Source organism: Mirounga leonina, unplaced genomic scaffold, assembly GCF_011800145.1.
Source record: "Mirounga leonina isolate KUSES-001 unplaced genomic scaffold, KU_Mleo_1.0 Mir_115, whole genome shotgun sequence".
Lineage (NCBI taxonomy): Eukaryota > Metazoa > Chordata > Mammalia > Carnivora > Phocidae > Mirounga > Mirounga leonina.
This window is the reverse complement of record NW_023270268.1, coordinates 100985539-100999892: the sequence shown is the minus strand read 5'-3', so window position 1 is coordinate 100999892 and position 14354 is coordinate 100985539. Positions and strand designations below refer to the sequence as shown.

The following is a 14354-nucleotide window of genomic DNA, read 5'->3' as shown; positions in this document are numbered from 1 at the left end:
ACATTGTTTTGATTCGGTCGGGCTAAGGTGGAGGCCCAACCAGGGGTCACTTTAATAACACCCCCAGGTGCTTCTAATATGGAGCCAGATTTGAGAACGACAATTCCAACAGATTTTGTTCAAATACACGAGTTACAACAGCTTACGTTTCAATGTATGTCAGCAGGCACAGTTGATGTCTTTAACGGGTAAAATTCTGTGAGAAGCTCAAGCAACATGTTGATAAGTGATGTTATACACGGAAACGCTTTGTAAATTACAAAGTGTTGACCAAAGATGAGGTATTTTATTATCACCAACAAATGCTTCCTGAGAGCTTCTGAGTTGGTCGTTCAGAAGCAGTAGGCTCGGTCTTTCCCTTTAAGAGATTGCAGCCTCGTGGGCTGGAGTAGATGGTCATGTTTCCAGTAATGTGTCTTACGAAGAGCGGCAGTAATGGAGGTCACCCTGCAGGCCAGACAACCTAATACAGTGTCAGAAGCTGCAGGGCAGACAGGGGGTTAACGAGCAGCAATTACGACACAAGTTAAAAGCCAGGTTGCCTGATCCATTTTTCAAGGGTTCTCACACAGAGAGAAGCGAAGGAACCAACTAACCAGAGGTCACCTGTGAATTTCAAGTAGAGCCAGCATCCCGTGCAGCTATCCTGTGTTGAAAAGACGGTTGAAACTCGAAGATGATTCCCATTTAATTAATTTCATTCTGTGACTGGCAACCATTTGAAGGGGCCAATGTGCCCCCAACCAGCAAAGGTTGACCTTTCCAACAAAGGTCCATCTACAGCACTGGGGTCAGTTAAAGAGGAGAAATGGTGGGCAAGCGGCCTCTGCACCTGGAGGTACACCCTTTCATTCGGAAATCGAATTTGAGCTTGATAAAGAATAAAGTTAATCTTCACTGTTGTCAGACGCGTGGGGACTGAGATCAGAATTATCTGCATTTTACAGATAAACGCACCATCCCTTGGTGGGCTATCGTGCACATTTTCCCAGTTTTCTCCTCGTTATTTCACATGAGCTCAGGGATAATGTAGGCGGGCTAAGTCTTGTCTCGGTTTTAGAACTGACGACCCTGACACACACAGGCTATCTGAGTCTTGTCCGAGATTACACACACGATAAGGGTCAGAGCTGGGATGGGGGCCCGGCAGCCTCACCCCTCCTGTAGAGCCTCCACCGCCCCGGGGGTGGCCTGGGCTTCGTAGTACAGAGATTCACAAGGCTCATTAAAAATAGCAAGGAAGCTAACATCGAAGCTAAGATTTGATTTGTGAACATATTTATAGGTAAACCAGCACATATATTGTAGTAATCATCTATTAGATCCCCCAGCTTGCAACTTACCCTCACTTCTCTTTAACAGTTATCACCCACGTTTCTAAGAAATCATTCGCCTTCCCTCCTTCTTGATTCCCAGGATTTTCCGAGAAGGTGAATTTAAATACCCTGAAAACTTGCCCTGCTGTTTTGTTTTCTCCTAGCCTTTAAATGTCCCCTAGTGCTGACAACAGCTTTTCTGGCTTAAACCATCACTCCATTTACAGTTTGAGTTCCAAACCCGTAAGTTCAGAGAAACCATTTTCTCTCACTTGTAGACCTCGGAGTCTTACAAGGGGCAGAGCACTTTTGATCTCGGAGCTCCCAATGGCACTCTGTTTGGATAAAGCCCAGACGCCTAGATGTGGCCCAGAGTGCCATCCATTCACCTTCACGTCTATCAGAGAGAAAGAATGTCACCGGCAGCCAGAGGGCCGAGGGCTCACTTTCTGCTCTGAGATTCTCCAGGCAAGTCACTACGGGCTTCTCGGTGCTCGGCATGCCTCATTGCTCAGCTCTGATGTAAGAACTCACGCAGTGGCAACAATGGGCTGTCCGGACACGGCAGAGACACAGGTGAGACGGCCGACATGTGGGGTTGCCAGGGATGCTCTAGCAGTGACCCTCTGTCTTGGTGAGGTCCCCACATACCCTCCCCTCTCCTACCTGGTAGAGAGCTGTTCTCTTAATTGAAATTCGCAACTCCTCTGTTAAAGGTGGAATACCGTAGCAATTTACGGTGCAGCCCTTGGAGTCAGACCGCCAGCATTCCAATTCTGCTGTGTCGTTTCAGGTGAGTGACTAAACCTCTCTGTGCCTCAGTGTCCTCATTGGGAAAATGGGAATGCGAATGTGAAAAATAGTAGCTACGTATATAATATTGCTGTGAGGAATCTAATGACTGTGAAGTGCTTAAAACAGTGACTGGTACAGAAGCATTCAGTAAGTGTTAGCATTTACGGGTAATAATTCAAGTTCTTCCCTTCTTCCAGAGTCCCAAAGTGCCTCAACTTCTCCAAAAGGCCTTGCCTAATTCTACATTTTATTTTTGTTTCATCTTTGGATCCCAATAAATGTACCTTGAATAGCTCAGTCCTGCTATAGTTTGTTATGCTGCCTTATTTTATGCTTTGGGCATTTAGTCACCACATAACTTTTATCCTCAACCAGATTGTAAACTCTCTGGGGGTATAGAAAGTCACGTCTACTACCTACCTACTCACCCCCACCCTCACACCACTCCAAAATGCGAGTGTGCTTTTTCTACCATGCCTGTCCTGCTGGGATAGCACTGGAGAGTTTCCTGCCCCCCATCCAGCCTGCATGTCTAGGGAGAAGCTGGTCCATCGGTCACATCCCCGCGCAGGGTTTAAAACCAGCCTAGAGTACCTGAGACCCATCTAGAATCTTGCAATTAAATAGTATGCTTTGCCCTCTTTCAGTCTTCGATTCTTCACTATCTTTTATTACTTGAGGATGCATTTGCCATCCCACGAGATTCTAAACTCCTTTGAGGACAAGGAGGTGCTCAGTAAATATTTGCAAATGCAGTGGGATAATAATGGGGTGTATTGAGGATGTGACTCTTCTCCTGCTGATCTTTTTTTATTTTTATTTTTTAAAAATATTTTATTTATTTGACAAAGAGAGACACAGTGAGAGAGGGGACACAAGCAGGGGGAGTGGGAGAGGGAGAGGAAGGCTTCCGGCCGAGCAGGGAGCCCGATGCGGGTCTCAATCCCAGGACCCTGGGATCATGACCTGAGCCGAAGACAGACGCTTAATGACTGAGCCACCCAGACGCCCCTGCTAATCTCGTCTATCATCTAGCCCTCCCATAGTCGGTGAAGATTTTCATTGCCTAAGAGTTAAGTCACTGTAGCAGAGAAGCGGAAAGCAAGTTCATTCTTAGCTCTTGACTCTCAATAGTTTAAGCCATTTAGGATTCAGAGCATAAAATTTATGCCATAAACAAAAAATTGGAAAGAACACATAATTAGAGCCAGTTTTCTCTAGTTTCTCCTGGGTCCTTCCAAACTAGATCAAGATTCCAGAGGCTGGATTTAGGAAAGAAGAGAGAATTGCAAGACTCTGGGGAACGGGAATGGGGAGAGGGCACTGCTCTATGAGGGCCAAGCATGGCTGGAGGTCTGGGTGACAGGAAATACGCCAGGTGGGTGTGGCGGATAGAAGAACAGAAGCACCTGTGGTTCACTCACTGGGCTTGGGAGGAAGGGCTGGATGGAGAATCTGATCACACAGTCCTGAGCCAGCCGAGGAGGCTTCTGTGCCTAGGAGTATGAGGAAGCTCAGAAAGAACCTGACCCAGGAGGCCCGCCGTGCAGACAGCGGCCTTGCGAGTGGGGGCAGGAGGTGAGAGGAGAGATGCAGTCTCAGCAAATACCAGTGTGAACAGCTGCCCCTCTGCCCCGGGTTAATGCTGATTTCGATGCAAGGGCTTTACCTGCAGCCCTGGGAAGGGGGAGCACTCCTTGGTAAAATGGGGGCTCAAAATATAAATTAACTCCATTATGGAAAACTAAAGTTACATTTCCCGAATGCCTGAGTGTGTGAGCTGAAATTCTTAAAAGCTATAGAGGTAGAAAAGAAATTTTAAAATTTCCCTTGAGATAATCACTCTAATTGGGAACTAGGTTATACTTTGGAAGACACAGTGGCCCTCCTTGGTATAAATATGAAAAGAAAAGGGAGGGAAGGAGAGAGAGGGATGGAAAGGGGAAAAAAGTGCAAATATAAGAGTGACGATACTCCATTTGTCACTATTTTATTCAATCACTCAGTAAATATTTGTTCAACATCTATTTTACACCGCCATGGTAGGTTCCTGGTCTGGGAAAGCATGCAGGATCTGAAGGGGATGATTAATGTGTTTTTATCGTTTGTGTTTTGCACTGTTGTTTCACAAGGATGAATTCACGCACTACTCGTACTTAAAAAGAGAGAGGAGAGGTGCAGAGCACATGGCAGATCTCGTGTGAAGAAAGCAGGGCGGCCGGAGTGCGAAGGTACAGGATGCACAGCGCTGCTGGGTGCTTCTCTCATGGCTGGATCTCAGCACAGCACAAGTTAGTTCAATTTTGTCTATGCATAGAGCCCAGAGTGTAGGTTCGTGCCTCGGATGGGAGGCAGTTTCCCGGGAACTGGGCATTTTGCATCCATCTCCAGGTGAAGCCCACGGATGCTGAGGCAAGAACAGTGCCTTGTAGGAGCCAAGAGCCAGCAACATCAGTTTCCCAGTGTTTCTTGTTTGTGGAGTATCTGTGCTGGCCCAGACCCAGCTGGAATGCTCCCCAGCCTCTCATCCGCTTCCGCTTCGGCAGTGAGGCACGTCCCCAGCAGATCAATGGCACAAATGGCGGGGTGGGGGAGGGGAGGGTTAGGGGCCTATGAAAGTTGCGGTGACCCCGTCAGCGCTGGGAGCCCACCTAACTTCAAGTCCTGCCGTCTCACCCTGTGCGAGTTTAACACAGACCACAAGAGCCACACTTACACCGTGTCGTACTTTTTAATCAATTAAATGAAAAGGTGTATAATGTAAAACTTTGAACTTTCTGGTTATTTTTTCTAGCCTTTATTTACATCTTTGTAATGATGGTTATTCTACTGATGTTTTAGATTTATCAATTCTAGACATTATCTGTTTAATTTCCTGTTATAGCAAATGACAGGTCTTTAGTTCCATGACCCCATATATATATCCAAGTAGTGTCCTGGCGCCTATTCTATCTTCTGGTGCTAGCTGATTGTTAAATTTTCAGGAAGTTTGCAGACCAACTATTAAATGGTTGGTAGCTTGAAACTGGCCATGGTGGGAGTATTTACGCCATTGAAATCAGCATAGGTTACCAGGGCTTCCCCCACCACCCCGGAGAACTAGTTAAACATTTCCGAGCACACCACAGTTCTTCCTCCATATTCACAATTGTAGTCAAGAGTTTAATTTTAATGACTAGTACATTTTGTTCTCTGTATAGCCCATTGGTGTACCAAAATTATGGACTTCTTTATTTTACATGGAGTTAATAATTGCCTTATCATCATCAGGCTGACACCTCCTGAAACTAATGGACAATCCAAGAAAAGTGTGACAACCAATAATTATGCACTTACAAAGTATTTTTTGCCAAGCAAATGAATCTGAATCTATTCAAGATTTACAAATATGAAGAATAGACAGCTTGATAGCACTAGAAAGCTAGATAGCACAAGAAAGCAATCAACTAAATCCAGAATGCAAAACATTCTACAGAACCAATGACTCACTTTCTCCAGCAAATGAATGGCATAAATGGCGGGGGGGAGGAGGTGGTTAGGGGACTATTACAGAAAAAACAGACTTAAGAGTCATAGCCACCAATTTCCACCTATGGACCTTGTTTGGATGCAAACTCAAATTAAGGAACAATAAAAAATATGCTTAAGAGATACATGCATCCCTATGTTTATAACAACATTATTTACAATAGCCAAGATATGGAAGCAAGAGTGTCCATTGATTGATGAATGGATAAAGATGTGATATATATATATATTTTTTTTCTTCTTAGATTTAGGAATTTCTTTTTATCCCTGCTTAAAAAAATTTCTCCATGTACACTGTAGGTTGATGTCTTTCTATTTATTGTGCTGGGCCCTTGTGAAACATGTGTCTAATAGGTCTGGGAAATTTTTCTGGGTTGTTTTGTTATAACTTTACATTTTCTCTGGGCTCTTTTCCTGTGACTCTTATTCATTGGATATTAGACCTATTAATCCTAATTGAAAGATCTTATTTGGAGAAATGCTATTTGGAATGAAACAGGAAGGAAGTCAGGAAAGGCTGAATGAGCTAATCTGACCCAGATGAAGAAGGGTGTAAAAGAAGTTTGGACGGAAGTGTCCTAGACACTCCTGAAACCGATGGTTTGACAAAGCCACCAGGGAATCCTTGAGTCAAAGCCTGCTGACAAAGGAATCCTGTGTCTTAGAAATGGGTTCGCCTTATTATTTCTGCCACACTCAATCATTGGTGGTAATCTAAAACCAAGCATGGACTCGGTGCATGCAGTGAAGGATTTCAAAGCAATGCACCTGGGGTCCTGGTCAATACCTTCCGGTTAGATCTGAGGTGCCAACGTCATGGCCACTACTGTAAAGTAGGTTCTATTATCACTGCGATGTTGAATGCGTTAGTTTATGTACCGTCCCTAGAACACCATCACACACATTTCAAGCATTAACTACGGTTAATTAACTACTGTTGAGGAGTGACAAGGAGACGCCTGCAAGGGTCTGTGATTAGCCACAGGAATTATGCTCTAAACTTTAGGATCTATTTATTTCTACTTGAAGCACGATTCCAACAGGTTTAGTTAACTGGAGTACATAACAAAGCCAGGTTAGAAATGACAGTGTACAAAGAGATTGGAAGCTCATTATTATTAGAACAATCAGAAAGCTGGGAAAGGTGTGTCTGACAGCAGGGAAAGAGAAAAACAACAAAAGGCAAACACAACGAAAGCATATATTTTCATGATTTTCAGCATCAGGAAACTTAGCCCCAGCAACTTCAGTAGGCATGGGTGCTTGGTGGTATTTCAAAAATGTAACAACCAATGTTCATGATAATGACTCTGATATCAAAAAACGTTTCACCGGCACTTGGGGGAGTCAGGAAAAGTATGAAATGCATTTTACAATGATTTCCATCCAGAATAGTTAAAGCCGTAGAGAAGCTCCACAGAAAGGGTAAATCCTCCAGGATTCTGGACAGCTGAGAGTTTTATCGATCTGATTAAATATACGGCTTTTTTTGTTTTCCTGTGCATAACTGCATATCATTTCTTACCATCACTTGATAACGAACAATCCTTCTCCTCATTTTACAGCCTGATTTTGTATCGAGATCCCCACACTTTGTGTGGCATCCATCATCACCGCCTAGGTTCGCTTGCTCGCTAAGCAAACAAAATCTCTACGATAAATCGCGAACACCAGCTAATTTAAATTAAGCTCCCGAGGGGGGCTTGGCTGTCCCGAGGCTGTCGGGAGAGGCCACTCCGGTGGCGCATGCGCAGACTGCCTGGCTGCCCGCAGCCCCTGCCTCGCTTTGACAGCCCTTCTTGTTTCTACCCAGCGCTCCTGTTCTCACCCAGGAACCACCGACACGCAGTGCTTCCACAAACACTGGGCTAACAACAACATCTCTGGCCTGGGATAGGTCACCAGCTACTTGGAAGAATAACTGAGAAACCCTGACAACAGCTCATCTTCTAACCTCCCAGCAGGACTGCCAGAGTCTGAGAAGCTGCCTTCTAGAACCACAGACCTCCGCTGTGAACGAGGCGGCTTTTAGCGGGCACAGTGGGATGGCAGCCGCTGCGCGAAGAGCAAAACATGTAGGATGGCGGAGAGAAGGAGCTGAGACACACACACACAGGCAGACACACACAGACCACGTGCCAACATGCACACAGTTCGGGTCTGGGTCACTTCGGGCTGTTGTAACAAAAATTCCGTAGACTGGGTGGTTTAAAGCACTCCGAAATTTATTTCTCACAGTTCTTCTTTAAGCGAGGAAATCCACGATCAAGGCTCAGGCTGGCTCCCTGTCTGGTGAGAGCCCACTTACTGGTTCATAGACAGCCAGTCTTCTATGTCCTCACGTGGAGGAAGACACTCTGGGATCTCTTCATAAGGGCACTAAGCCCATTCAGGAAGGTTCTGCCCTCATGACCTAATCACCTCCCAAAGACCTCCAAATACTATCAAATACTGTCCCGCGGGAGCGGGCGGCGGGGGGGGGGGGGGGGGGGTTCGATTTCAACATATGAATTTGGGCGTGCGACGAATAAAAAAGGAAAGCTCATTTAGAACGGAGTCAGGAGGCCAGCAGGGGGCGCTCTCACACGCTACCACTCCTAGTCAATTGCAGACCCACCCGGAAGAGACTGGATCTTGCCTGTAGATACTTTACTAGCCCAGCAGCAGGAAAAGAAGCGCCCCATCCCCACTCCGCAGCAGTCCAGCCCATGAGATACCATCACAATTCAGACAATGAAAAGCCATTATACTTCAAACTCCCAGTTTACTCCAACCGACTTTTTATTTATAAAAGTCTTCCCAATCTCACCCTTTCCTCTGTACAGGAGTGTTTCTCTCCTTTGTTCTGCAGACATGCCTATGGTTCTGCCATAGCTTACTTGTCCAAAATTGCAATTCTCTATTATTTCCAAATAGTCCCATTTTTGCTGGTAAAAATAACTGGCAGTTTTATTTTTAAGGTTAACAGGGGGGACACAAGCATTCAGCTTACAGCCTATCTAGAACATAGTTCAACGTTAAGAACAAAAGCAGAATCTGTCTCATTTTCCCACTGATTTGTAATCTCCTTGGGGGCGGAACTGTTGTTTGTTTGCATCTACACTAAGTAAAATTTATGAGGAGGGAGACACTGTCATGCTAAGCAGGCAGTACGTCATTCATGCTTGATAACAAAGAACATGTCCTTCCTATGCTTACGAGTCTCTTATTAAGGGTTTGTCTCCCTCTCTGGTTTCATCTTGTTTTATTCTTCCCAGGTGTTTTTTTTTTTTTTTTTTTACTAACCAGAATCATGCTGTATGTATTGTTCTTTGATGTGCTTGTTGGAGATGTTCTCAGCCTAGCACACTCCTTTTATCCATTCTATATTCCACAGAAATAGATGTTTGGGTTGCTTCATTCTGCTGTTATAATTATTCCCACTTTTGTGCACAGACTTGAGCACAGGGGGTGGAATTTGAGGGAAAGAGTGTCATTTTGAGCCCTTGGCAATCTGAGGTGAAGGCATGTTGACCTGGCATTGAGCAGGTAGCAGGCCGTGCATGCTGACTCGGGCAGGAGGGCAGCTGGACTGTGAATTTGGGACTCACAGGCCGATGGCATAGTGTGTGACAGGGATGTGGCTGGTTTTGCTTTTAATTTTTGTTTTTCTGGGAAACTTGATCTCTCCCTCTATTCTAAATGAAAGCCTTGCTGGATAGAGTATTCTTGGCTGTAGATTTTTTCCTTTTAGCAGCTGGAATTTATCATGCCACTTTCTTCTGGCCTGCAGAGTTTCTGCTGAAAAACCCATTGATAGGCGTATGGGGTTTCCCTTGTATGTACCTGCTTTCCTTTCTCTTGCTGCTTTTAAAATTCTCTCTTTATCACTACTTTTGGCCATCTTATTTACTTTGTGTCTTGGCACAGACCTCTTTGGGCTGGTTGTGTTGGGGGCTCTCTATGCCTCCTGGATCTGGATTTCTCTTTCCTTCCCCAGATTCAGGAAGTTTTCAGCTATTATTTCTTCAGACAAATCTGCCCCCTTTTCTTGCTCTTCTCCTTCTGGGATCCCTATCATGCGACTGTTATGCTTGACAGTGTTGCTGAGTTCCCTGGGTCTATTCTCATTTTGCATATTCCCCCCTCCTTCATCTGCTTGGCTTGATTACTTTCCATGACTCTGTCCTCCAGGTGGCTGATCCTTTCTTCTACTTCCTCTTACTTGCTATTTATTCCAGATGGGTTGCTGGAGGGGAGTTGAGGGAGGGGGATGGGGTAACTGGGTGGTGGGCATGAAGGAGGGCATGGAATGGAATGAGCACTGGGTGTTGTATGCAACTGATGAATCACTGAACTCTACCTCTGAAACTAATAATACACTACATGTTAATTAATTGAACTTAAATTTTAAAAAAAGGAAACCCCCCAAACAAACAAAAAACAACAAAAAAACAAAAAAAACAAAGAACATGTCCTAAAAGAAATCTGTTCCCAACATTATTACTAGAACCAAAATAGCTGTTAATTTACCACAGGTTTCATTTTCCCCAGTTCCTGGCTATTACCTCCTTTTAAGTCATCTGCTGTTTTGGTTTGTTGTTGTTTTGTTTTTGGTTTTGTTTTGATTTGGAAAAGGGCTCAAAGAGCTGTGCTAGATTCCATATGTCCCAATGGACAGCCAGTTGTTTTAATTGTATTGAATTATCACTTCTTTCTCATCTATTCTCACATACAGCCTTCTAAAGTCATCTATTTTTCAATGAGCAGCATTTCCCCTTTCCCTTTCATTCTAGATGGCATCAGCCCATTTTGAAATATACAGGTAAAAAAATAACTGAAAGGCACAAGGAAAATTAGGCAGGAAGAATTTGAGCCTGCTAGGTCAGATTGTTACTTTTTTGGCTTATTTTTTCTATTCCCAGTTTTTTCCCCCTCATCTTTGTATTTTTACAAGTCTTGAAAATTAAATGTGCAGCAACTCCTCAGGAATGAGTAAATTCAAGACAATAGTTGAGTGACAATCTTTAGGAACTAAAATTTATCTGAATTTAAAACTAAATTGTTTTGTTTAGTAAGTAAATTGGTCAGATATGAAAAAGTATTCCAGCATTCCAGCTTCTGAGTACAAACAACATGTTGGCGAATTTGTATTGATTTTACCTGCCAATCTAGATGCAATCACACTTTTTAAAGCAGATTCCTGTAATTTGGTTTTCTATAAAATGTCACCAACGCATTAAATACTTTGAAAACAGTCTTTGTAAATCAATCTGCACTTATTAGATTTATTTAAATGATAGCATTAGAATTCCATGCCGAGATTTAATTTGGTGTTAAAATAACTCCCTACATGAGGAACATTTCCAAGGGCGGAGAGGCTAGTTCCCAATTACTTTCATGCCGTCAGTGCTAAATGTGTTTAATGACTCACTTACCTACAAGCTGTGGGTTCTCTGAAGAGCTCCCTGTTCAGTGAGATGCACACATTTTACCTCAAGCTATTTCAATTTTTCAAAAAGGGGACAATGCAGAACCATAGCCAAATAAAAAGTAAAGATCTTACCTTGTTCATGTCAAAGGTATTATAGACTTGATCAACATGTTGATTGGCCTTTGAATTCAGACCCTGCAGACCCAAGAATGTCTTAAATTCATGCAGTGTTTGCAAGTCGGATGGATATTCCCTCATAAATTTTCTGTCCCATACAGAGTTCTCTTTAGCAGGAACTGCTGTCTGATCACCAGCTATGGATTCGCTATTTCCCATCGTGACTCACAGTCTCCAGCTTTTTCTCAGGTTGTTTTCATGTAAGGTTCCTACCGATTTAGTTCCTCACTCTTCACTAAAACTGGAGGCTAACATATGTCTTTAGAGAGCTACTCTAAACCTCTTACAGTTATAGGCTAAATAAGAATAGAAAGCCAGTGAGATTAACTCATCTGTACAGTTTTAAGACTAGGTCATTTATCGCTAACTGATGGAATTGCACTTACTGCCATTCAGAGATACAGTTTTCTGTGAAGGGCAGAGGCAATATTTTAAGCAAGTAATCTTTGCCATATTGTCAGCCTAAATTATGCCTACATTGTGGAGTGGGGTCTCATGGAAGGAACTCTGAGTTGCAATCAGGAAGCCTGGGCTCAAGGTTTTGTTTACACTTACTGCAGTGAAACATTACAGGCTCAGCGTTCCCATCTGTAAAATAATAAGAAGAATATTTGCCTTTTCATACATAAATATTGTGAAGATAAATTCAGATGAAAAAAAAAATCTTAAACCACAGAAAAATTATACATTCTGAGTACAATTAAAATGTAAAGGAGGTCTACGTCCAGAAGAGGGAAATGGGTAGGAATAACCGTATTAGTAGTAGTAAAAACACTGTAGGTGCGGTAGGCAGAAAAGTGCAGCCTGCAGATAAAAGGACACATTAAGCTGTGTCTTCAGGCATTGTTCTTATCTTTTTTTTTTTTTTTTTTTGCTGTTCCTGCCTTTTACCCATGCCCTCTGCCTGCTTGTTTTGTCCCACTCCAGTTCCCAAGCTGATCTTGTCTGAGTCAAGCCCCAATTGCAAAGGACTTGAAAATTGAGTGAATGAGCCTAAGAACTCTATCCATGGTCCAGTAATGGAACTGAATTGTCCTGTGTGGTCCTCAAGCCAATCTTGCTGCCAACTGTACATAGAAATAACAGACTTCCATTATTTCCACCTGGGGGTCCTCTGGTCCCAAGCCTGGTTCTCCTCTCCTAACCTTACTCCATTTTTCCCCCAGTTCTCATATTGACTCAGTTCCTAAGTCTGGTTTCTGCCTTAGTCCCTATTCCTTAGTCCTAACTGATTACCTATTTTAAACCCAAGGTTCCCCAAGAACTGGAGCCTTTGGGGCCTAAATGAAGTGCCTTGACAGGAGGTGGGGGTAGTTAGGGTATATAGGATTGATTTTGTTTCAAACATACCAATGTAGACTTTATAACAGAAAAATTTTGATTCCACAATGACAGTTGAATAACAGGTATTCAATAAGGTTATAGAAATGTGGAACTCATTCATTTGGAATGGGTATTTACTCTAAAGATACAAATGTAGTGATCCAAAGGGGTACGTGCACCCTGATGTTTATTACTTGAAACCATTAGAGGAGATGAGATTCTTCATGCAGAGGACAAAGAAAGAAGATGAGCTGATGAGGATTCAGTCCTGATAGGAAATATAAGGAATATGCTGTTAGGATCTTCAAAGACCATTCTCTGGGGAAGTTCCTGTGCAGATTCTTTCTAAATGTCTGCCAGAAGGATGTTCAGAGTCATTGACTTCTTATCACCATTAACATTTATTAATCACCAATTTTTAGATTAAGAAAAGAATGGCTGGTGATGATGGCAGAGAAAGATAAAGTTTTCAAGGAGCCAAGGAAATCTCTTGTGGAAGGAAGATTTTTGGATAAATCAAGAATACGAGGACCTGAGGTCCAGAAACTGTATTTCTTCATATAAATGATGCTTCTTTAAAATGATTACTTGCTGATACAGAAAAATATTTAAAACTATTACAAATAGTATAAGGATTCTTATACTGGATACAATATTGATATCCAAACTCAGAAAAGTATATAAAACATTAACCTGCTATAAGATAATGGGAAAAGGACTTCATTTTTTTTTTTTAAAGATTTTTATTTATTTATTTGTCAGAGAGAGAGAGAGCGAGCACAAGCAGGGGGAGCAGGAGAGGGAGATGGAGAAGCAGACTCCCCGCTGAGCGGGGAGCCCGATGTGGGACTCGATCCCAGGACCCTGGGATCATGACCTGAGCCGAAGGCAGACGCTTAACGACTGAGCCACCCAGGCATCCCAAGACTTCATTTTTAAAAGGTCAAAGAATATATCTAAATTACAATAAATTTAACCAGAACGTGCTGGATGTATATGAAGAAAAAATTTAAATGCTAATACAGGGCACCCATAAAGACCTGAACATACAGAAAACCATATTTTGGTCCCGGTAGAAAGACTTGATATTTAAAAAAGGCAATTCTACCTTAATCTATTACACCACCACCCACCAAACAAAATGCAAATAAAGTTTGAGGGGTGGGTGTTGACTAAAAATGCTAATTCTAAGTCTGGATAAGAATAAAACATGCAAAGATACAAAAGAAAATTCTGAAATATAAAATTATTGACTACCCCTACCAAAACTGTAACATGGGTCCAACATGAGAAAAGTTGGAACAATCAATGAAAAATAATAGGAAATTTTTTTTTAACTTGGCCCAAAATGCAAATAGGAATTTAACATGCCATAAAGATAGCACTGCAGATCAGTGGAGAATAGATTAGTTATTCAATGAATAGTTTGGGGACAATACTCTATCTATCTGGCAACACAGATTTTTAGCTTACTCCCTTCACGAAAATAAATTCTAGATGAATCAAAGATTTAACAATTTAATGATGAAAGTCATTATAGCAAAGTAAAATTTCCTTATACTTTTAACATTAGAATGTCCTTTCTAAATATGACTCAAAACCAGAAAATGAAATTAACCCCCTCAATTTTTTAATCCCATATGGCTCGAAACACTATAAAATTTTTTTCAATAAAAAATTAGGAGATGCCTTCTTGGGAAAAATGTCTGTTCATGTCTTCTGCCCCTCAAAAAGTTGAAAATAGAGCTACCATATGACCCAGCAATTGCACTACTGGGTATTTACCCCAAAGATACAAATGT

The 14354-nt window shown here is 42.5% G+C and overlaps 1 protein-coding gene across 1 annotated transcript in view; it reads right to left on the bottom strand.

The window, feature by feature from the left end:
• Window positions 1-11388, bottom strand: part of GUCA1C (guanylate cyclase activator 1C) — a 31813-nt gene extending 20425 nt beyond the window's left edge. Inside the window, exon 1 of the mRNA XM_034990922.1 lies at window positions 11185-11388. Within this exon, the coding sequence (XP_034846813.1) occupies window positions 11185-11388 (204 nt within the window). The remainder of the gene's footprint in view (window positions 1-11184) is intronic.
• Between the last annotated feature and the right edge of the window lie 2966 nt (window positions 11389-14354).